This window comes from Dromiciops gliroides, chromosome 6 (genome assembly GCF_019393635.1).
Source record: "Dromiciops gliroides isolate mDroGli1 chromosome 6, mDroGli1.pri, whole genome shotgun sequence".
In the NCBI taxonomy this organism is placed as follows: domain Eukaryota; kingdom Metazoa; phylum Chordata; class Mammalia; order Microbiotheria; family Microbiotheriidae; genus Dromiciops; species Dromiciops gliroides.
This window is the reverse complement of record NC_057866.1, coordinates 228,419,568-228,442,356: the sequence shown is the minus strand read 5'-3', so window position 1 is coordinate 228,442,356 and position 22,789 is coordinate 228,419,568. Positions and strand designations below refer to the sequence as shown.

Below are 22,789 nucleotides of genomic sequence, written 5' to 3'. Positions count from 1 at the left end.
CCGGATTTGAACTCAAGTCCTCCTGACTTCAGGGATGGTGCTCTATCCACTGTACCACCTAGCTGCCCATAAACATAAATTTCTGCAAGAATCTCAAGACCAGTAGGAACAGTTCAACTTTATAGCAGTTCAACTTTTGCCCTTATTACAGGGATAATCTGGAATATTTCAAAGTTTTCTTGACTGGTACCACCAATGTTGGTCACACATTGAACATGAGAATTATTTTCAAATTAGATTCATAGTTCAAATTCTTAGTTATAATTGTTAAACACTTCTAAATATATGATTAACAACAATATGCTCTCATGAGTCTTTAACTTTGCTAATGCAGTAACCCAGACCAATGCACAATGATGACTGCAATAAGAATTTCACAGGCATCAAATGCAACAGCCTCATAAGGACCTTTTCACAGAAGTTTAGAGTGGCAAGAGACCTTCCTGGTCACCTTGTCCTTCCAGTGTAGCCTCCTACCTCCTGCCATACGTATATATTCATCCTAAGTTGCTTAGTTTTGAATAAGTTAATGCCTGAAATATACATGCTTTAAAACAGCTTTCCCTCTGGACAGCAGGAAGAAAAAAACAAAAGGAAATGGGCAACCACAGATGGCATATGCTTACATAATTGTCTCTCGCAGACCAGCCTGGGTAGAGCTGCATGTGTAACTGCCTTTCCTTCCGAGCTAATTCATAATATTTAGCCTGTTCTTCACGGGAGAGGGCATGCCACTGTAAGCAAAAATGGCAGGTGGAGAGAGAGAAGAAAACAAATATAAGTGAATATAATACACGATCATGGCAATAGACAAAAACAGTTTCAAACTTTTGGGAGTCGTTTAGAATATTAAACTTATTAACTCTGATTTACCCTTAAATAACCAAAGACCAAAGGGGTAAGTGAAGCAAGGTCCCCAGGGAATTGGTGGCTACAGAGAAGTCAAACGTAAGCCTTTCTTTTCTGCTCAGTTATGTCACGAGGCACATCAAAGTCAATAAAATTTTGCTAAGAAAAATTATTTCTATGATTTTCTCTCAGTATTTTCCAATATAAATAAAAAAGAGATTTCCTTGGTGTCCTTCAGCACCATATCTGTTTTTGCTTTTAGATATTTTCTTTATTATTTTATTATTATTGTTATTTTTGCCACATCTAAGTCTAAAGTCCCTTTTATTCATGCAAAATGAAAAAAATTTCCAGATTTTTTTTGCACTGATGCTCTCTCTTGCATGGACACTTTCTCATAATGTCACATGAAGAGGTCTAAGGAAAGGAAATGAGCTTTTCTCATGTGATCCTTCCTTTCACATAGCAACACATCAAAGGTCATAAACACACACTCTAACTGCCCTTGGAGAGGCCACCATAAACAATGTACATTCATGCCAGCATACTTTCTAGCCATCATTTTATCTTCCCTCACATGGAAATTAAGGAATCATATTAATTGTGCTCTGCCAGCTACTTGATTTCAATGATCTAATCTGGCAAATCTAGATAGCAAACATCCTTTATATTCTGCTTTGTATCACTGCTTTGATATATTTGTAGATAATGTGCATTATGTTAAATGGAACGTCTAGGCAGTAGAACAGCTTTATATATGTGTATGTGTGTGTAGATTTACATGGATGTGTACTTTCGATATATAGTTGTGTGCACACACATATCCTTAAAACTCTCCTCTCTTTTAAACTTCGCTATCATCACGAAGGGCACCATCACCCCCCAGTCACCCAAGCTCAGAATCTGGGTGTCACTGGTGACACCTTGATCTCTCTTACCCACCATATCCAATATTTTGCCAAGTCCTGTTGATTTTAGCTTTGTCACATCTCTTGTAAATGTCCCTTTCTCTCTAAAACTGCTACTATCCTGCTTATACCTGGACCATTTCAAGAGCCTGCTGGGGAGGGGGGTCTGCCCATCTTATCACTCCAGTTCATCCTCCACTCAAGCTGCCAGATTGATCTTCCTAAAGTACGGATGTAACAGCCTGCCCATTTATTACATTCTAGTGGCTTCTTATTACCTCTAGGATCAAATACAAAATTTGGCATTCAAAGCCCGTTGTAACTTGGTGTCTTTCTACTTTACCATTCATCTTATATTTCACTTCCCTCAATGTATTCTATGGCCTCCTTGCTGTTCCTAGAATCTTTACTCTACTAATTCTTTATTTTTATTGGCTGCCCCCCAGGGCTGGAACTTTCTCCCTCCTCCCCTTTCTTTCCTGGCTTTCCTTCTGGTCTCAGATTCTGCAAGAAGCCACTTCCATCCCCTCAATGCTAGTGCCTTTCTTCTGGGATTGCCTTCCATCTATGCTGGACATATCTTGCATGTACATATTTGTTTGCATGTTGCCTCACCTATGTGAGCTCCTTGAAGTCAGGGGTCATTTTTGCTGTTCTTTGTATCCCCAGTTGCTCAACACAGTGCCTGGCACATTTTAAGCACTAAGGTCCATGGTGTGGGACATTGAATACATTTTCATACAGTTTCAGTGTATTGATCAGTTTTGCTGATTTTTTTCTTCCTCTTTTTCTTAAAAAAAAATCTGTTATAAGAGATGGCTCTATGCAATGGGGAAGGGAGGGATACAGGGGGAAATGTAGGCAACATAAAAACAAGATATCCATAAAAACTTTAAAAGAAATGCTAAGTTCCCTTTCAGAAATTTTGTAATTCACCTTATTTTGCTATAATGAGGTAGGGCATTCTCCACCATTAAGAACATCTGCCGGGAAATCATCCTTCTACATCCTGTCCACTCTGCAATGATTCCCCTATTCTCTCTTGGTTTTCCTGACACTGCTCTCTCATAGTATTTCAATTGGTGACCTCTTCAGCTCCTGTGGATTCAAGTATCACCTTTATGCCGATGATTCTCAAACCTACTTATTCAGCCTTAACTTCCAGACTCAAATTTCCAACTGCCTATCAGACATCCTGAACGGGATGTAGGCATCTGACAATGTAACACATCTAAAACTGAACTCATTATTTTTCCTTCCAAACTTTCCCCTCTTTCTAACCTTCCTATCACTGTGCAGGGTGCCACCACCCTTGCAGCCACCTATAACCAATGCATCTTCCTTGACTCCTTACTCATCATTCTTACTCATTGAATCCCATCTGTTGCCAAGGACTGTCAAATTTATGTTTGGAACATTTCATGTACATATTTCTCTTATCTCTTTTGACATTGCCACCACTCTGGTGAAGGCCCCATGACCTTTGCTGTTCTTCAGATGTTTCAGTCACCTTTGACTCTCTGTGATCCCATTTGGGGTTATCTTGGCAAAGATAATGGAGGGGTTTGCCATTTCCTTGTCCAGCTCGTTTTACAGGTGAGGAAACTGAGGCAAACAGGATTAAGTGACTTGCCCAGGGTCATACAGCTAGTAAGTATCTGAGGCCAGATTTGAACTCATAAAGAGGAGTCTTTCTGATTCCAAGCCCAGTGCTCTGTCCACTGTATCACCTAAGCTGTCCATCGTCATATGCCTGGACTACTGAAATAGCCTGCCTGTTGGTATCCCTTCTCTAAGTCTATCCCTACTCCAATTCATCCTTCCGACAGGTGTCAGTGATTTTCTAAAAGTTCAGCTCTGACCGTGTTCTCTCTCCCTACTCAAACAAGTTCTTATCACCTTCAGGATCAAATATAAAATCCTGTCTGGCATTCAAAGCCTTTCCAAACCCCCTTCCTAGTCTTCTCATATCTTAACCCCCACGCCTGCCCACACGCAATCTACTCTGTGGCCTGCTGATCCTGGCCCCTTCACTGTTCCTCAGTTAAGATGCTCCATCTCCTGACTGATCATTTCTCTGGCGGTCTCCCCATACACAACACCCTCCCCCTCTTCATCTCTGCCGTCTAGCTTCCTTCACGTCCCAGCCCAAACTCTTCCTTCTAAAAGAAGTCACTCCCTGTCCCTCTAAATTCTAGGGCCTTTCCTCTGCTGATCATTTGCACTTTGTCCTGCCTCCGGCTTGTCTGTACACAATTGTTTTCCTATTGTCTCTCCCATTCAACTCTGAGCTCCCAGAGGGCAGTGACGCCTTTTACTTTTTTGTATCCTAGCTTAATTCAGTTTATTAACAGACTGAACTTTCAAGGAGGAGTAGCAATGCCTGAAGGCAAGAGACACCTTTTGAAGGTCCCTTAAAAGCTTTTGATTCCTAATGGGAAACAAGTTTATTTTTTAAAAACTGCTACATTAGGAGAGTAAGTTTAAGAGAAAGACTTTAAAACTCATGACTCAAGACAAATAAATAAGGCAAGACTAATGTAAAAAAAAAAAGAGGGGGGGCAGCTAGTTGGCACAGTAGATAGAGCAACGGCCCTGGAATCAGGAAGACCTGAGTTCAAATCCGTTCTCAGACACTTGACACTTACTAGCTGTGTGACCCTGGGCAAGTCACTTAACTCCAATTGCCTCACCAAAAAAAAAAAAGAGGGGCTGGGGCAGGGGAGCACCAAACACTGCACTCCTAAATAAAGTGACTAGAAACATACAGATTTCTTTTTCAACCAGTCTAATACATACAATTAAATAAGTGCTGGCAAGAGGCAACAGTGGAGAGTAGAAATAACAAAGGTCACAATTTTACCATTAATTTACAACTTCACCACTCCTATTTACTCATAGATGAGCTATTTCTGTAGAACTGGTGCAATAGCAGAGGTATTTTTTTTTAAAACATGCATACTGTGCAAAAAGAAATATCAGTGCTTGCTCTCACATGCATACACCTACCCACATATATTTTGAGTGAGAACAATTATCCAATTATCCCCTATTCTTAGGAATTGACTTTACTCAATGGATGGAGAAGTAATTCTAGAGCATAGGAAATGGTAAAAAAGATAGGCACTCCAACACACATTCCATCCTTTATCCACTCATTCAACAGGAGTATGGAGAAGAGATCTATGCAATCGTGTCCACCCCTTCTCAGCCCAGCATATCTGTGCTTGCCACCATTCAGTAAATAGGCATTAATTGAGTCCCTATTATATGCCAGGCACTGAGCTGAGTACTGGAGATACCAAGAAATCAGAAGGGGATTCTACAGGGTATAGAGGACCAGCAGCTGATAGGGTTTGATAATCTATAGCAATGTTATAGACCAGAGATAAAATCACATTGTAAGCACACTTAGGGATCCATAAATAAGAATGCAGGTTTATGCCCTAAACAATACAAGCCTTCATTTCTAATTTCAAAACTTTTTTTTTGAAGGGTAGTGGTGGTGGGAGGATGGGAAAGGGGATCCCAGCCCTATGATTTCACTACTACAGGGAATTACTGATGTAAACTGTCTCCCCATTGATGAAGATCTGCATCCCAGACTCCTGAGAAGTTAAATGACTTAGAGTCACACAGCCAACAGATGTCAGAGACAGGACTTCTTGACTTCACTAGCCATGTCCCTCCAAACTTCAAATAAATCTGACATCATAATCACAACCTATATTTACAAAATGTTTTACCTTTCCAAAAGGCTTTTATAGACCTCTTTCCAAACAACCTTGCAAAGTAGGAATTATATTATTACCTCCGTCTTACAGATGGAGAGACAAAAGCAGTTTGTTAAAGATGGCCCAGCTAGGAAACAGTGGAGCCAGGCCTTGAACACAAGACCAACTGAGTTCAAGTATGGTTCTCTTTTCCACCAATTCACACAAAACTGAGCAAAAGGGACAGGTACAATGACACAGAACAAAATAATTGTGTGTGTGTGTGTGTGTGTGACACAGCTATTATGTGTCAAGTGTCTGAGGCTAGATTTGAACCCAGGTCCCCCTAAATATAGGGCAGGTGCTTTATCCATTGCGCCACCCAGCTCCCCCAGAACAAATTCTTGGTTTGTATTTACACTTAATTGGATTCTCTTTGTATTCTTTTTGGCCATGGATTTTTGTTACAACATTAACCCATCACAGGACCCACACAGCAACAAAAGGAACTGTACCAGATTAAAACAAAATTACAGTGGTAGTGTTAATGTTGTACAAAATAGCTGCACTAAAATTGGCATGGCTTAGTATGTGGGTCTATTTTTCTAGGAAATGCTTCCCATTTTCTATCTTCATTACTTCATGAAAAATCAAGTGTGTCGCTGTATGTTGCTTAATGTTAGGATTCACAGTTTGGTCACATTGAAAAACAGATGAGTAAAACCAAACTTGCCTATCAGGGAAATCCATCTCTCTCAAATGTCTTCCTTTGACTGGTTATTTTGAAAAAAAGAAATCTTGTAAACTCTTTTGTTCATAATAGGATTTCAAAGGACAGACCGGAAACTATTCAATTTTGGCTCATTTAACCGAATTGATAGTTTTCTCATTTTAGAGAAACAGTAAGAAAGAACAGCTGGTACAAGATTAAATATGCTTGGAGGAGCTTGGGCAGAACGGTCAATTCATTCAAAAAGAGACCTTCACTTCATTCATTTGTGAAGAGAGATACTATTGCCCCAATGCTAAACTTAAAAAAAAAAAAATCAAACCTGGGAACTTTTGAGGGCTAGCAGACCCTGCTCAGCCAGGATAGAAAACCTGATCTTAATCAGAGCTCAGAGATCTGTAAACAGAAACAGGTGTCCAAATCAAAGACAGAGAGACCCCGAATAAGAAGCATCATTCATGGCACATGCCCTGATCTGGGAGTCGTTAAGGGAGCTGAGAAAGTAGCAACTGCTGGAAACGTGCCTGAAGGAGGAGGAAGCTGCCTCCGTGTATCTTTTCCTGGCTTGCTCTCTTGATCAGGAAAAATAATTCCTGCTGGAGGGTTGGGGATCCTTCAACTAAGAAAAAATTGTTTAAGAGCATTACATGGCCTCAATAAAAATGTCAGCTCTGATTCTGCACTGATTCCTTCTTTTACAGGGTCAGGGAAAATGACAATCAGCCTTTAAGCTTAGAGAGTTTAGAGTCCTCCAAGGGTGATGGAAACCACCCATCTGTGATGATTTGGTAAAGGGAATGATCATAATTATTGTGATTAAATGTTTAAGAACCTACTGGGTCCTAGGCTCCCTAGGTTGGATCGCAGAAAAGCTGTAATTTGCCCTCACTCATTCTCTTCCCAACCGTGGTCTACGGCAGATAAGAGAAGGATTTCTAAGACTGTGAAACTGTACTGAGAGAGGGCTTCAGAGACACCCTCTCCTGTTTATAAAGATGGCTTGTCTCAAATACTTTTGATTGTTTCTACTTGATTTTATTAGTTATTTCTATTTGAATCACCATCAAGCAGACAAAATACAGTCTTATGTCTTACAACACACCATCATGTGTACCAAACTTAAACAAGTTCTGCTTTAAAACAAAAAACAAAACAAAGCTAAACCAAACCTGATAACTTACATGCCAGATGCCAGAAAATAGTTAGGTCCCATAAACTTGCAAGCCAGATACTTCAGATGTGTTTATGTGGTGGTGCCTGCCTGTAATCCTGGAGACCAGCGAGTCTGAGGTTGGTGAATCATTTGAGCTTAGGAATTCTAAGCCACACTGGGCGTCTGCACCAAGGCTAGCATCAATACAGTGAACTCCTAAGGGCAGGGGGCCCACCAGGGTGCCTAGGGAGGATCGAACCAGCCCAGATCAAAGCTCTTGAGCTGATCAATAGTGGGATCAGGCCAAGGAGTGGTGGAGGAGGAAGAAGTAGAGGTGGAGAACAAAGAAGAGGAGGAAAAGGAGGAGGAGAAAGACAAAAAGGAAGAGGAGGAGAAAAAAGTATGTGTATTACAATAATATTTGCTTTACCAAAGGGCAACAAGGGTAAAAAGATGATTTGAAACCAGGCAGGCCCTGGGCTCAAGTCCCACGACCTCTGAACCCTGCAGAGGCTCTAGACAATTCTCTAATTTTATAGACTGTAGAGCAGGTGCTCATTGCACTGATAAGGGTGGTTCCTCCCTGGAAGTTCCCAATGAGAATGAAATCATCGATCTGAAAATAAGTCTATTTATAGGTCCTCAACTTCTTAACTGGCAGGCCTGAGACCATAAACACCAAAGCTATTCCAAATGAAATATCATTTAAATACTGAGATTAAGTGTGTCCAGAATTATAGATGTAAGTGTACAACCCCCTTCCCCCCCCCCCAAATTAACTGAGAAAACTTCAGCAGACATTTTGCATTTTAGATCTACGATGTTTCTCCTGTGTCTGCAGGCCTGGGCCACATGGTAGGCAGTGGGTGGATATGAAAATTTTATAAGGCCTCACAGTGTTGTGGAAAGAGGAGGGAGCTGTGTTCCAGTTCAATGGTATGGGTTCCAGTTGTATTTATTGTTGTGCAGTCATGTCTAACTGTCTGTGACCCCATCTGGGGTTTTCTTGGCAAAGCTACTTGGAGTGGTTTGCCATTTCCTTCTGCAGCCCATTTTACATATGAGGAAACTGAGGCAAACAGGGTGAAGTGACTTGCTCAGGGTCACATAGCCTGTCAGTGTCTGAGGCCAGATTTGAACTCACCAAGAAGAGTCTTCCTGACTCTAGGGCCAGCACTTTGACACCCACCTGACCCTGTTGTGAGACTGTGGTTGGCACTTAATCTCTATGAATTTGCCTCACCTGTAAAATAACGGTGGGGGGGAGGGGGGGTTGGTGTTGGATGAAGTTGGACTGGATGATCTCACAACTCCCTCCTACCTCTAAGATTGCATGAGTTCGATAACCCCAGGAATCCTTGGAACTAGGCTATATTTCCTCGGGCCCAAAGATATGACGGAGGGCAGAAAGGTGCTGTCCTGAAGAAGGCTGGAACACGAATCCTTCCGGGTGCCCTCCCTGGATATGCCCTCCTGCCCAGAGGTTCAGCACGCTTGGTGGTTACTGCGGCCCAGAGCAGCCGGGCTGCTTCCCTGGTAGAAACCACCATCGCTGCTGCAGACCACTCAGAAGAACTGCTTGTGCCCTCCAAGACGAGTGGAAATTAAGGTGGCCCACTAAGGAGGCACCTTAATCTATACCCAAGCTCCTACTATGTGCCAGGTGGGCAGCTAAGTGGCACCCATTCATTAGTGCACAGAGCATTAGGCCTGGGGTCAGGAAGACCTCGGACACTTACTGGCTGCTGGACCTTAAGCAAGTCACTTAATTCCCTTTGCTTCAACTCCTATTTGTCAGAGGAGCTGGAGAAGGAAGTGGCAAAACCACTCCTGTAACTCTTTCAGGAAAACTCTAGATGGCATCACGACACGACTGAAAATGCTGAAAACAATGACAAGTGTGCCAGGCACTGCGCCAAGCACTTAAAAATGATTTCCTTTGATCCTCACAACAACTCTGAGAGGCAGGTGCTATTACTAGTCCCACTTTACAGTTAAGAAAACTGAGGCTGGGGCAGCTAGGTGGCGCAGTGGATAGAGAACCGGCCCTGGAGTCAGGAGGACCTGAGTTCAAATCCGGCCCCAGACACTTAACACTTACTAGCTGTGTGACCCTGGGCAAGTCACTTAACCCCAATTGCCTCACTAAAAAAAAAAAAAAAAGAAAAGAAAACCGAGGCAGACAGGGCTTAAGTGACATGCCCAGGGTCATGCTGTTAAGTGTCTGAGGCTGGAATTGAACTCGGGTCTTCCTAACTCCCAAATTCAGCCACTGTGCTACCTGATCTTCCAGACTGAGGATGATGATGCACAATCTCTAGGGCTTCTTCCTGGGGTCGGAGTTGATTGTATCAAACCTAGGGACTTCTCTTTATAGCAAAGCATGGTGAGGTGGAAAAGGCATAGAACACAGAGACCAAAGACCTGGATTTGGATCTCAGCCCTACCACTTACTGCTTGTGACTTAGGCCAAGTCATTTCATCTCTCTTTGCCTTGATTTCCTCATATGTAAAATGAAGGGGTTTCACTTGATAACCTTTCAGATCTAAATCTATGATCCTAGGAAAAGATTCCTCAGATTTTGCCTTATAGTTTTGGGGAACAGACACTGCTTCCCCCCTTTAGGTAAGAAAGGGGACAAAGTAGGGGTGGGAGTCAGAGGACTTGGGTTCAGTTCTTGGCTCTGTCACTGAACAATCTGTATACTTGTGTCATCTTGGACAAATCACTGAACCTCATCCTTTCCAACCCTCACTATATGCTATAATAATAATAATATGATGCTATAATTCTAGGTCCTTGCCCAATGCTTCAACACTACCTAACTTCTCCCTTTCAGTGTTATTCATTGAACCAACTTGCTCTCAACTCTGAACCTTCTTCACAGTAGCTGTTTTCCCCTAGTACATTGTACCATCCTTCTCCCCTGTCCGCTCCCCTGCCACCACGCCACAGTCTTATCGTTTTCACACCTGCTCACCAGACTCATCTTTTCCACGAGACCTTTTCAGATTCAGCCACCAGCTTTATTTACTTAAATCATTCAAACAGGCCCCTCAACAAAGTCCAATGAGCCACAGACTCTCTGGGGATAACTTCAACACCTGGATGGATTTGTCATCTTAGGGATGTAGGTACTGCCTCCAATGGTGCCAATGTTCTCTCTTGTGAGACTTGTCTGGGCCTCCCCCACAGTCTTCCAACATAGTGGACATCGGGCTGTCTCTGCTGTGTGGAAAGCCCTAGAGGAGAAAGCTGGGGGGACTCTCTAAGAGGAATCTTTTAGTGAGTTGCCTCAGGTGTCCTGGTGTCCAAGGGGGCACCCCAGGGTGCACCATGAGCCACTGAGGGCCCTGGGGTCACAGGCCTAGGGCTAGGCTTGCTTGACTAGCTTCAGGTCCCTTTTCCCCTTCCTGAGACCATCAGAGCCATTCTCCTCTTGCAGACCTTAGGGAACAGACTTATACATAGCAAGGGAAGTATGGAACTTGGGGGTCCCCACAGTCTGAAGGGAAATAAGAAAATTTAAATAGTGTAGAATTGACTTGAAAAAAATGTCCATTGGGCCCAAGCATCTTATAAATGATTCTGGTTTCATAAAACTTTTCCCACCTAAAAAGCAATAAGCCAGGTTGTAAAATTCTTTGACATGAATAAGAGATGGATTGTAGGACTGTGAAGATAGCATATCTTCAGCTCTGCATGTATCTCTGTTCAGCTGTAATCAGTCTGTCTGCGTCTGTGTCTGCATCTCCATTCTTGTAGGTGCTTCTTCAACACTGTCCTGTCTCATTCATTAAATGATAAGCTCCTTGAAGGCTACCTGAAGTTTTCCCAAGGTCCAGGTGCACATGCTAGATACCAAGCTTCCATGAGAGACTATCAATTCATGAGAAGTGACTAAATTTTAATTTAATTTAAAATTTAATTATTTTCAGCTGGAGCATTCACACACTGGAAATCAGCAATACAAATCAGAGCTTGGCTTATTGTTTCATTGATTATCTAGGCTTAAGAAAGTGATGTAAAAATGTTAACAATGCAGATTTCAAGGTATTGTGGGTACATTTTTTTTCAAGGGGGAGCTGATTGTTAAACATTTACCAGCATACTGATGCTAGAGGGTCACTGAATTTTGGTGGGATTTAATGAAATGTTTCCATGGTGACTATAAATACCCACATACTACTTACCCTTCTGCCTAGAATCTGGTTGATGGCTGCACTTTCTTTCAGAGTACACTCAGCTACAACATTCGCTCTCATCTCTTTCATGTATAACATAAAAGCATTCAGAGGTTTCTTAATGTGAGGTCTTTTCGGCTCCTGCTCCTTTCTCTGTTCATGCTGAGGCTTCCTAAAAGGTGGGGGTAGGGGGAGGGAGAGGAGGATCACAAGGGGAGGAAAAGAGAGTATCTGTTTACCATCAATAGCCAAACTTGCTCCTAGGAATAAAGCTGGTGGGGTCACTATATACCCATGTGCCCTTGCATTTGAAGAGATGAGACCCAGCTAGATAGATTAAACCTAATTATGACAAAAACAGAACCCAGCAAGCCACTGACTCTTTGTAGATAAAGGCCTTCACTAAATGATATGGGTTTCATAAAGCATTTCCCATGAAAAAGAAAAGGACTGTAACATTCTTTGACATAAACTGGAAATGGATTTAGAGATGGAAGGAGGCCCTATCTTCAGTCTACTTAAAGCCCGAATTCTTTGGTTTCCTTGACATGAAGCAGAGTATGCAATGTCAGTGCACACTTCTTTAAAATCACTCAAATTAGGGGCAGCTAGGTGGTGCAGTGGATAGAGCACCGGCCCTGGAGTCAGGAGTACCTGAGTTCAAATCCGGCCTCAGACACTTAACACTTACTAGCTGTGTGACCCTGGGGAAGTCACTTAACCCCAACTGCCTCACTTAAAAAAAAAATCACTCAAATTAGTCGACAAATATTTACTAAACACCTACTCTGTGACAGGCATTGTACTAAGCGCTGGGGATACAAAAACTAAAATGAAAATGTCCTGTCCTCAAGAGGCTTAGAATCTTGGAATTTAAGAATTGGAAGTGCACTCAATAGCCAATGAGTCCAACTCATCCCGGAAAGGAATCCCAATAATTCTCTGATACGTAAGTGTTCCTCCAATTTCTGTCTTAAAAGGAGGGGGAGGGGCAGCTAGGTGGCGCAGTGGATAAAGCACCAGCCCTGGATTCAGGAGTACCTGAGTTCAAATCCGGCCTCAGACACTTAACATTTACTAGCTGTGTGACCCTGGGAAAGTCACTTAACCCCCATTGCCCTGCAAAAAAAAAAAGAAAAAAAAAAAGGAGGGGGAAATTCCTATTTTACAAGGCAGCCCCTTCCATCTTGGACAGATCTAACTGTTAGGAAATTTTTCCTAAAATCAAGCCTAAATCGAAATCTTTGCACCTCCCACACACAGCTCCTGGTTCTGTCCTTTACAGCTAAACAGGAGAAGGTTAATCACTCTTTGACACTGATCCCCCTGAGTCACTTCTTCTCCAGACCCTACATGCCCAGTTCCTTCCATGGATCAATGATGACATAGACCCAAGCCTATCCCTCTCCAGATTATTGGGGCCCTTTTATAATTGTGATATCCTGGAGCCTCCTGGGCTTCAATCTATTGTGAAATCAGGGGGGTGGATGGCTTTGGCACTAGGAGGGAATAGCCTGAGGCACAGGGCTCTTTTGGCCCCTAACCTCTGCACTGCTGAAGCTTCAAACCAGAATGTGGGTGATGTCTTTCATAAGGAAGGGTGCCAGATATGCTATTTATGGTATATGGGCTTCCTAGGACTTCAGGTAGCCTCAGCTTCTTCACTTGAGCTGATTTGGAGTTGGCCCCCTCCTGGCAAACAAGTCCACCACCCAAGAGTCAAGCTCCAGAGAGCTCCTTAGAGGGAGTAAGTTATATTGATGATCTCAAATTCTGTTCCTTGCTGTCTGAATCATAAAATAAAGGAAGGTGATCTCGGTACTTCTGAGGGGCTACAGAGATACAGCCAGGAAGGCACATGTGAAGCAAATTTTCCTGATAAAAGTAGTGTGGGACATGAGGTGGTGAGGATGCCAGGAAACCAGAAGCAAACTTACACGTGCATTAGCTCATTGTCAGTATGAGGGTGTTCCTGTTTGACCTGAGGCGTTACAATAGCTGGATGAGGGATTCCAGTTGTGTGGGGACCTGGTGGGCCAGGGATCATATGATGTGAAAACCTAAGAGAAAAAAGAAATAGATAAAAAAGATAAAAATAAATGCCTGCCGATGAGCTATCAGAGCAAAACCCAGGGAGAGGATGGTTAAACAGGACACTCCAAAGAAATGTGGGAATGACTAGCCACTAAATTCCATTGGGCTGACGGTACAAACATTGCTCATTGAATACAAGAAAATTTGAGTATTGCATATTTTAACTGTATTTCTTTGCTTAAGTCAGTTGATTAAAATTTAGTGGCTGACAAAATTTCCCAACCAGTTTAAAGGACTGAGAAAAGACTCAAAGGACCATAGTATTGTACTTCTGGAGCTGGAAGGGACCTTCAAGATCCTTTAACCCAACCCTCTCTTTTGAAGAAGAAACTGAGGCCCAGAGAGACTGATTAAATCCCTTGCCTACAGTCATGAGGTCAAGGATTAAAAAAAAAATAAATCAAAGATTTGCAGTTAGAAGAACCCATAGAGGCCACTGGGTCCAAGAGAAATGTGCAATTTTCTTTTTTTTTTTTTTAAAGTTTTTCAATAATAATGTCAAAAGAACCATTTATTTGGAGTATACCATTCAATTATGGTAATTCTTTTTGTAATTTTAACAAGAGACCAAAGAAATAAAATAAAAAGGTTATCTTTCCACTTGCAGAAAAGTATCAAAGGATAAGAACCTCCACCCCTGACATCTATTCAACTTTTTCTCCCTGCTGTCCAAAGATCAGGAGAAGTGGGAGGAAATAAGAAAAAGGAAGATTTCCTTCAAATAATAAACAACTGAAATAGTCCTGGATACTTTTCTGTACTCACTGTACGGAATGTCCCTGAGGATTGTTTAAGAAATCCTGACTTAGGGAAAACTGAGAAAGAATTCAAGAAGACATTTTTTAATAAGTACAGTGTTGTACTTGCTACCAAGAGAAAGCCATGTATGTGTACATGTATTAAAAGTGACTACATTTCCAAAGGCTTGCACTGCATCATAATGGTCTTAAAATATCCACCACCAATGAGCACAAAGGAGGGAAACCACCATGCAAAGAAACCTAAACAAATAAGTCAGAGGATCACAGACTTAGAGCTGAAAGAGACCTTGGAGGTCAGCTCCTTTCAACAAGTTCTTTAGCCGTGTTTGGCTTCATTTAAGAAACTTTTGCTTTTCAAAGTGTTTTTAAGGGTTTAAGAAGAGCCCTCCTCTTCCTACATGGCCCTTCCCACACATCCAAGGTTGGCAGCTCTCTTCAACTTTTTCAATCCCCAAATCAGGCCTTTGGGAGAAAAATATGCAAGCTCTTTCATCTGGGAAGAAAAGAATGGACTCTCTTTGAATATGTACTATCTGGGAAACAAAAAAAGAAATCAAGATTGCAAGACTTTCATCAGAGAATGAATTTGCTAAATTTAGACTTTAAAAAAAACAACTTACGTACTGGTTATTGGTCAGTGAAAAAGACCTGTCACCAGACAGTTCTAACAATGTGACTTGAAGTGGGTGTAATTTTTTTTTCCTATGGGGGGAAAAAGTCAATTTTGTTTTGAACTTCCTAACTGAAATGTCTATGCTTCACCTAGAAGAGGGTAGAGAAATTATAATGAATTTTAGAAGCCCAGGTTAAAAATTTTTAAAAATAAAAATAAATAAATGCTCATGACCATTTACGAATCCAACAGTGTGATGTCCCATACAGTGACAGTATTTCCCCAGAGAAAGTCCCACCGAATGCACAGATGATACGCTGCCATCTTGTGTGAATCTATCCAGCACAGGATTTGGAAGCCATCTTTTCCCAGGTGCAAAAGCATTTACACAGAGCATTATCGAAGTGTGAGCATTGCTTGCACTAAGTCAACACATGGCCTGATTCACACACTAGTACAGACATCCCATAGGTACTGGCAGCTTGTACACACAACCCTTACCCAGGGGCAAGGAGTGGACCCTGTAGAATTGGTGTATTTTTACCAACTAGTCACGCTATGCTGAACTTGAGACTCACTTGCAGGAAGCAAATCAGAGAGCAAACCAATCTTCCCCCTCCTCCCCAATATATTTTATTAAATCGAGCCAACTCTAACTGCAATTTCCCCTATCAGAATATTCCACCCCCAACATATACATGCAGTGAGGAGCCCTTTCACTTTGGGAGTAAATATTTCCAAGTGTGTGGGGTCACTGACCATTGGTATATCTGGTTTCTCCCTCCTGTCTACAGTATATGGCTCCTACCTGGGAAATCCTAATTAGCACTTCTAGTGTGGGAGCCAGGCAGCCTGTATCTACAGACAGACATGTTGTTGAAATCGAGGCACCGCTCCTAGCTGTCTGAAAGGCAAGCAGAGGCATACAAGATGCAAGCAGAAAAGCAGCAGCTTGTATTCAGATGCCCCAGTTCTCCGCCTCCTCCACCTACCTGGACATGGAAGTGTCGACTGAGAGTGAGGATGGGTAGGGCTGCCTGAATCCACCCGTGATGGGATATACAGGCTGACCTTGCCTGAGGTCACAGAAGAAAGGAGCCCATCAATAATAAAACAAGAGTTACCAACTAGCAACAACAAGGAGAGGAGGGCACGATTAAAATAATGTTGTCTGGGGTTTCAGTACTTCCCCCTCCCCACCTCAATTTCTTCAGTTAGAGATAACTGGTTCCCCATCGCATTCCTGCCCCCAAAGAGCCATTTTCCTTAAAGAAAATCCTCCTCTCCCACACACCCCAGTTTAAAATCACATTAGTCAGTTAACACAAAGGCTTGTGAGTCAGGTCTTCTGGGCTAAAAAAAAAAAGTAGCCAGTCAGTGAATTTCATCTGAAAAATTTGTAGACTGTTAGGAAATGCAAATTTAAAAAATGAACAAAAATTATACCAGTCAATCCCAATGACCAAACATTTACACACACACATACACACACCCACACACACCCACACCCACCCACCACACTTCTTTCTCATTCACATATTCCTTCAAGAAACAAAAGATCTGTTTGTTTGCCTTTTCATCCTCCCTTCAGATCCCATCTCTCCTTCCCTCCCTCCTTCTGTCTTTCCCATGCCTAACATTACACAGTCTTGCATGCTTAGTTTACAGCCCCTCTTCTAGCTGCCCCTGATGGGACTCGGCACAGGATTAATGCCCCCTAAGTAGCTAAGTTCAGAAGGAATAATTGATTCAGGTTTGAAAGTGTAAGCACAATCAATTAAATTCAAACAGAGTTATTGACCGAGAGATTTAATGCTTTAATTAAAAAAAAAAAAAGACAACTAGCATTTCCAAAGCTGCTGGCCTTAATAGCAACCAGGATGACAATCCATTGTGAAAAAAGAAGGGAGATGGGAATTCTCAGCACACTGCATAGAGGTAGGGGTAGGGAAGAAAAAGGGAAAGAAGCAGAAGCTGAAGTTTTATCACAGATCCCCAAAGAAGGATATACTCCGAGAGGAGAAAAAAAAAAAAAGATGAGGATACCAAAGATACCAAAAAGGCAACACCACGTGTCTTCTTCGCTCTTTCAAATTACATTTCCTTTGCCTTTAAAATTTTGGTTAAACAACAGCAATAATTTAAAAAACCTTTAAAAATGAAATAAAACCCAATGTAAATTTTCAAGAAAAGAAAGTCCTAAACAACTGCTTTTGATTGATGTTGAAGTTCAGGGTATACACCATCTTTCTCAAAAGTCGAGAAATGTTTTCTTTCATATTTTGAACTCCTATATAAGGTCTGTTCTACTGATAGCTCTTTCTTCCCAGTTTGACACAATTACTTTAGCAAAGGAAAAAAACATTCTATATGTTCACCTTTGGTACTAGAAATTACAAGTTTATTCATAAAAAACTTTAAAAAATGTTTTCCCCGAGCCGTCTATTTGCAGTCATGCCAAATGCCCAAAGCAACACACTAGCTCCATCGAGCTATGAGCTTCAAAGCAAAAATGCTATATGTTCATTTTCTACACATATTAGAAAACAGATTCAACCTGTTTCAAAGTCTACATTTTTTTTAATCTTTTAAATTGAAATGAAATGAATTGACCACCTTCCTCACGAAGTGAAATTTTCTTTACTCCATGGTACCGTTCATAAAGTTAACATGAATAAATGAAAAAGGAAAGGTATGAAAGTACAGATATTCTACTTCCAAGTTGTCAAAGGGTTCTTACCAGCCAAGAGGTGGGGTAATCTGTCCTACACCACTTGGAGACAGGGGATAAAAGGTAGGGATATCAGGAGCTGGAGGATGTCTGGACATGCCTGTTAAGAAGAACAGAGGAGAGGTAAATTTTTAGATCCAACAGGCCACTGGGTGAAGAGATGAATACAAAAAGAAATAAAATGCCTTATGCTTTAATCAAGAGATGGAATCAAATTGTTTTTATTGTGTAAATTTGGAAGAAGTTGTAAGGAAAGCACTTTGTAAATGACTGTATAAACATGAACTACTATTACTGTTACTGCTATTATGAATATTATTATCCTTACTTCAAAGGGATTTGAATTCTAGGGAAAAAAACTTTTTCACTAACACAATATATTTTAGTTATTCAGTTACAGAATTTACTTTTTTTTGAGGAATCGGTGAAAGCACAAATGTATCATTAACTCAAATGGATCAAATCTGATTTTAGGAAGATGCTATTTCTTCCATTTTATTTCCTTTTAGCTAAGAAAAGGCTATACAACTCTCCTGATGTGTAACATAAAACCAAGAGAGAACTGATGACAGAGGCTGTGGGATTAGATAGGCACCTACTTTTACCCATTTTAACGGGCTCCCTCATGGATAAGATTTGGAAAATTTGCTACCAGAGGATCAGTACTTAATTAGGAATCATCTTCAGTCTTATAATGGTCACACTTGATATGATTCATTGGGTTTCTGACTCACTTCATCTTCAGCTAAGCTCTGCATAGCAAGTTGAGACCTCTGGGCGTCAAGGTCACTCTGTCCCATGTCAGTTACATTTCATCAAAAGGCAATGTCCCACTAGAAATGTTCATCTTCCCAGCCACAGAGTGCCCTTTCACTGTAAAAAGCACCTCAAGATTAGACCTAATCCTAGTCCCAGATGACTGTTCTTTGCTCGTGTTTTACCTAAGACGGTCTATGAGAGTAAAAGGAATAAGGGAGAGAGCCCCACGAGCAAGCCTATAAAAAGCTGTCATTTAATATGTTTGGGGAAGTAGAGCTTAGGATGGGAAAAGCCATTAAGGCTTCTTAACACATTACATCAGCTCCTTTAAAGGGTTATTTCAATATTTATGCTCACATTCTGGAGGTGTGAAAACTAAAGAGACATACACAGGGGAGGCTGAAATGGTACTAAGAGAATAGATAGCTGGTATGTGTGTGGTACCGGTAGACTGAGTATACATCATGGATATATATGACATTTACTTTCCATGCAAAATTCCATTGATGGCACCTGGATTTTAGGAGATATGAAAAATCTTGTCATTTAAAATGGAATTTTCCAAAAAGGGAACACCAGTGTTGCTTATTCAGATTTGACAGATAAAGAGCTAATGGCCAGCATTTATACACCTCCGTATGTTTTGAAACTTTATATATATAATCTCACCTGTTCCTCACAACAACTCCATGAAATAAGTGTTATTATTAGCATCATTTTACAGATGAGGAACTTGTCTAGGGTTACATAGCTAGTCAGTATCCAAAGCAGGTGTTCCTGATTCCAAGTCCTGAATTGCTAGCTACCTGAAACAGTAGGATGTATAAAAAGGGGGAAAAGGCTAATGGGAACAAGAAACATCCAAGACTGAGTTGTTGATATGATATAAGCATTTACCACATGCTAGGCAGGGGCAGCTAGATGGCACAGTGAGTAGAGTGTCAGGCCTGGAGTCAAGAAGACCTGAGTTCTAATCTGGCCTCAGATACTAGCTATGTGTCCCTGTGCAAGCCACTTAACCCTGTTTGCCTCAGTTTCCTTATCTGTAAAATGAGCCGGAGAAGGAAATGGCAAACCACTCTAGTACCTTTGCCAAGAAAACTCCAAATGGGGATCACAAAGAGTCAGATGTGACTGAACACCACCACCACCACCACCACCACACGCCAGGTGTGTCTTACTTAGTACCCAGGTAAGCAAGTTGGTGGTGGTCCAGTCATTTTCAATTCCATGACTACATTTGGGGTTTTCTTGGCAAAGATATGGAGTGGGCTGCCATTTCCTTTAGGGCAGCTCTTATCTTCAGGCAGACTTTCCATGCATCAAGATAAAATCTAGCTCTCTACTTACCCCTTGTTCTTATCTTTTCCCTCTTGGGTCAACCAGGACAAGCCTAATCTTCCTTTCACTTGATAGCCTTTTCAAATATTTGCAGACAACTATCAAGTTTCCCCTTCAGTCTACTCTTTGCCGTGCTACATACACATGTACAGGCCCTTCAAGTCCTCTTCTGACTGGCACAGCCACCCTCCTTGGGATCAAGTCTGGTTCACTAATATCCTTCTCAAAATGTGGTACCAGAATACACCAAGTGTTCCTGATTAGGTGGATAGAGAGACCACTCAGGAAGAACTGAAACCTTTGCCTTCAACCCTTAATGGTTGTGTGACTCTGGCCAAGTCACACAACCTGGCTGCCTCCATTTTCTCAACTGCAAAATGGGATAAGAGTAGCACCCCCTTCTCAAGGATATTGTAGACTAGAGAGTCTTTTTTTGGACCCATTTTTTAATCCCTTCTCAGAATAATGGTTTTAAAAGCATAGAATACAATAGGGTTACAAAGGAAACCAGTTATATTGAAACCAAGATGTATTTTTTCTCTCATCCACGATCAGGAACCCTTAGCCCAGGCTAAGAATTCCCTTTTGTGGAGGAGGTTCCTGTTCTAGAGCACCACAAAAGCCCCTTTGATGCTGAGAGTCTACTGAAGAACATACACTGACAGATCTGTGGTCTTATCACTATGGCTAGTCCTGCCACTGATCTAGAACAATGGTACCAAACCCAAGTAGAGAGAGATGGGGGCCACTAAACCATATCTAAGGATCCTTGCAGCCTACACATGGACCAGAAAAACCACAATGGTCCATTATATTTTAATTTATTTTGTTAACTACTTCCCAATTACATTTGATTCAGATTGCATTTGGAAGTGTTGAAGCCACCTCACATTTGACACATTTGATTGAGATCACAACCCTAAAGTGAGACTCTGTTGTCAGAGGCAGCTAGGTGATGAGATGGATAGAATGTAGGGCCAGGGGTCAGGACGATCTAAATTCAAATCCTGCCTCGGCCACTTCCTGTGTGACCCTGGATAAATCACATAATCTGTCTGCTTCCACTGAATAGCTATTGTGAAGAGCAAATGAAATCATGTTTTTAAAGAGCTTCAGAATGCCTGGCACATAGTAGGTGCTTAATAAATGCTTGTTTTCTTCCTTTGGACAAACTGGCCTGGAATAGGGAGCTGAAAACAATTACGAAATCATGGGCTATCCAAAGTTATGGCTGTTGGAGACAAAGAGGGTCAGAGAGGCTGTAGGAGTGGGCCTCAAATCAACTTCCAGAGGAAATGGGAAGTGTAGATTGACAATTGAAAATCTTATTCAGGATGAGACACGTGGTTCTGGGTTCGGACTCAAGCATGTGTGATGTTGCAGCTCCCGCCTTTGAACAGCCAGGGTCCTTTCAACAGTGGCCAGTGTTTGACTCTACAAAATCAGGAGTAAAAAGTGTCCAATTTCAATATACTTGGAGATGCATGGCTCAGTCAACGTGGCAACTTCCTCCACTGAAACTGATTAGAAGCCCTTCATGCTTTAACAGAGCATCTTAACAAGTTTCTGGGGCCAAAAAGAAAAAAAAAGCATCAGCTGCCAGAAATCTGCCTCTCTAAATGTTGCTAGACTGGGTCCCAGACGACAGCTGACGCTTCACTGCTCTACCTTTGGGGCCCCCTCAAAGCCGAGGTGAAGGGCAGGATCTTTGGGCTTAAAAACAATGAACACAAACAAACTGGAAATGGGAGTAGGGTGGTATTTCTCTGAATCCAATTTGTTGCAAGGCTGTCCAATCTAGATAGGAAAGTAAATCCACTCCAGTACCCATGCACTGAGGACAAGGCAGGATCATCTGTCTCTACAGAGATGCACACTGGCAACATTGAACCTGTTGGGTTTAAAGTCCATGAAAGTGACTGCTTTTTGTGTGCGTTTAAAGTGGCCTTCAATGTGTCCCCACTTCTGCTCCTAGACACCTTTGCTTCCAAGTTTACTGTCCATTGTTTCCCTAAATACACTTTGGATTGTGCCAAACTGACTGCTGGCTCACCACTGCTCATCCACACTGTTCCATCTCCTCTCACCATACTGTTCTACAGCCTGTCTGTTCCATGTCCTCCCATTTACCTTAGCAGAATCCTTAGCTTCTTTCAAAACTCAGTTTCAGTATGATTTCTCATAGAAGTCTTTTCTGATCCTTCAAGTTGCCACTGTTTCCCCTTACCCTTAATGGTTTCCTGTTCCGTAGGTTAAAATATAACCACCTTGGGGCAGCTAGGTGGCACACTGGATAAAGAACCAGCCCTGGATTCAGAAGTACCTGAGTTCAAATCCGGCCTCAGACACTTGACATTTACTAGCTGTGTGACCTTGGGCAAGTCACTTAACCCCCATTGCCCCACAAAAAAAAAAAATTAAAATATAACCTCCTTAACCCAGCATCCAGAATCTCCCAAAATTTGGCACTAACCTATCTTTACAGGTTTTTCCCCACATTCTTTTTCTTCATATACACTCCAATCCAGCCAAATTGGAATTCCACAACCTTGTTCTGAACCTTCCCATCTCTATGAAATTGTATGGGTTTCCCATCACACATGGGGAGCACTCTCTTCTGTAGGAGATCTTCTCTTTCTTCAAGGCCCAGCCACTTATTCCATAAAGTCCTTCCTGATTCTCCCTCTGTGAAGTGTCCTCTCCCATCTGTGCACAAACAGCATCCTATGTCTTATAGGCTACATAAAGACAAGGAGTGTGTCATTTTCACTTTTGGAATCCCACAGAACCTTGCGCACAGACCAGCTCCACTGGCTATCATGCAGTATCTTTCCTTCTCAGCTAAACGCCTGGAAAAAGCCATCTACTCTGGGCACGGCCGCCTCCTCTCCTACACTCTGCAATGCGGCTTCCAGCCTCATCATCCAAATGCAACTGTCCTCTCCGAAACCA

At 41.9% G+C, this 22,789-nt stretch overlaps 1 protein-coding gene across 7 annotated transcripts in view; it reads right to left on the bottom strand.

Annotated features, from left to right (window-relative positions):
- Positions 1–22,789, bottom strand: part of LEF1 (lymphoid enhancer binding factor 1) — a 170,879-nt gene that overhangs the window by 25,853 nt on the left and 122,237 nt on the right. For 5 of the 7 annotated variants that reach the window (XM_043973276.1, XM_043973278.1, XM_043973274.1 and 2 more), the window contains exons 5-9: positions 17,747–17,837; positions 15,999–16,082; positions 13,476–13,598; positions 11,548–11,710; positions 627–734 (exon numbers count right to left, since the gene is read on the bottom strand). In XM_043973276.1, the coding sequence (XP_043829211.1) occupies positions 627–734; positions 11,548–11,710; positions 13,476–13,598; positions 15,999–16,082; positions 17,747–17,837 (569 nt within the window). The remainder of the gene's footprint in view (positions 1–626; positions 735–11,547; positions 11,711–13,475; positions 13,599–15,998; positions 16,083–17,746; positions 17,838–22,789) is intronic. The other 2 variants (XM_043973280.1, XM_043973279.1) reach the window with 1 other exon arrangement.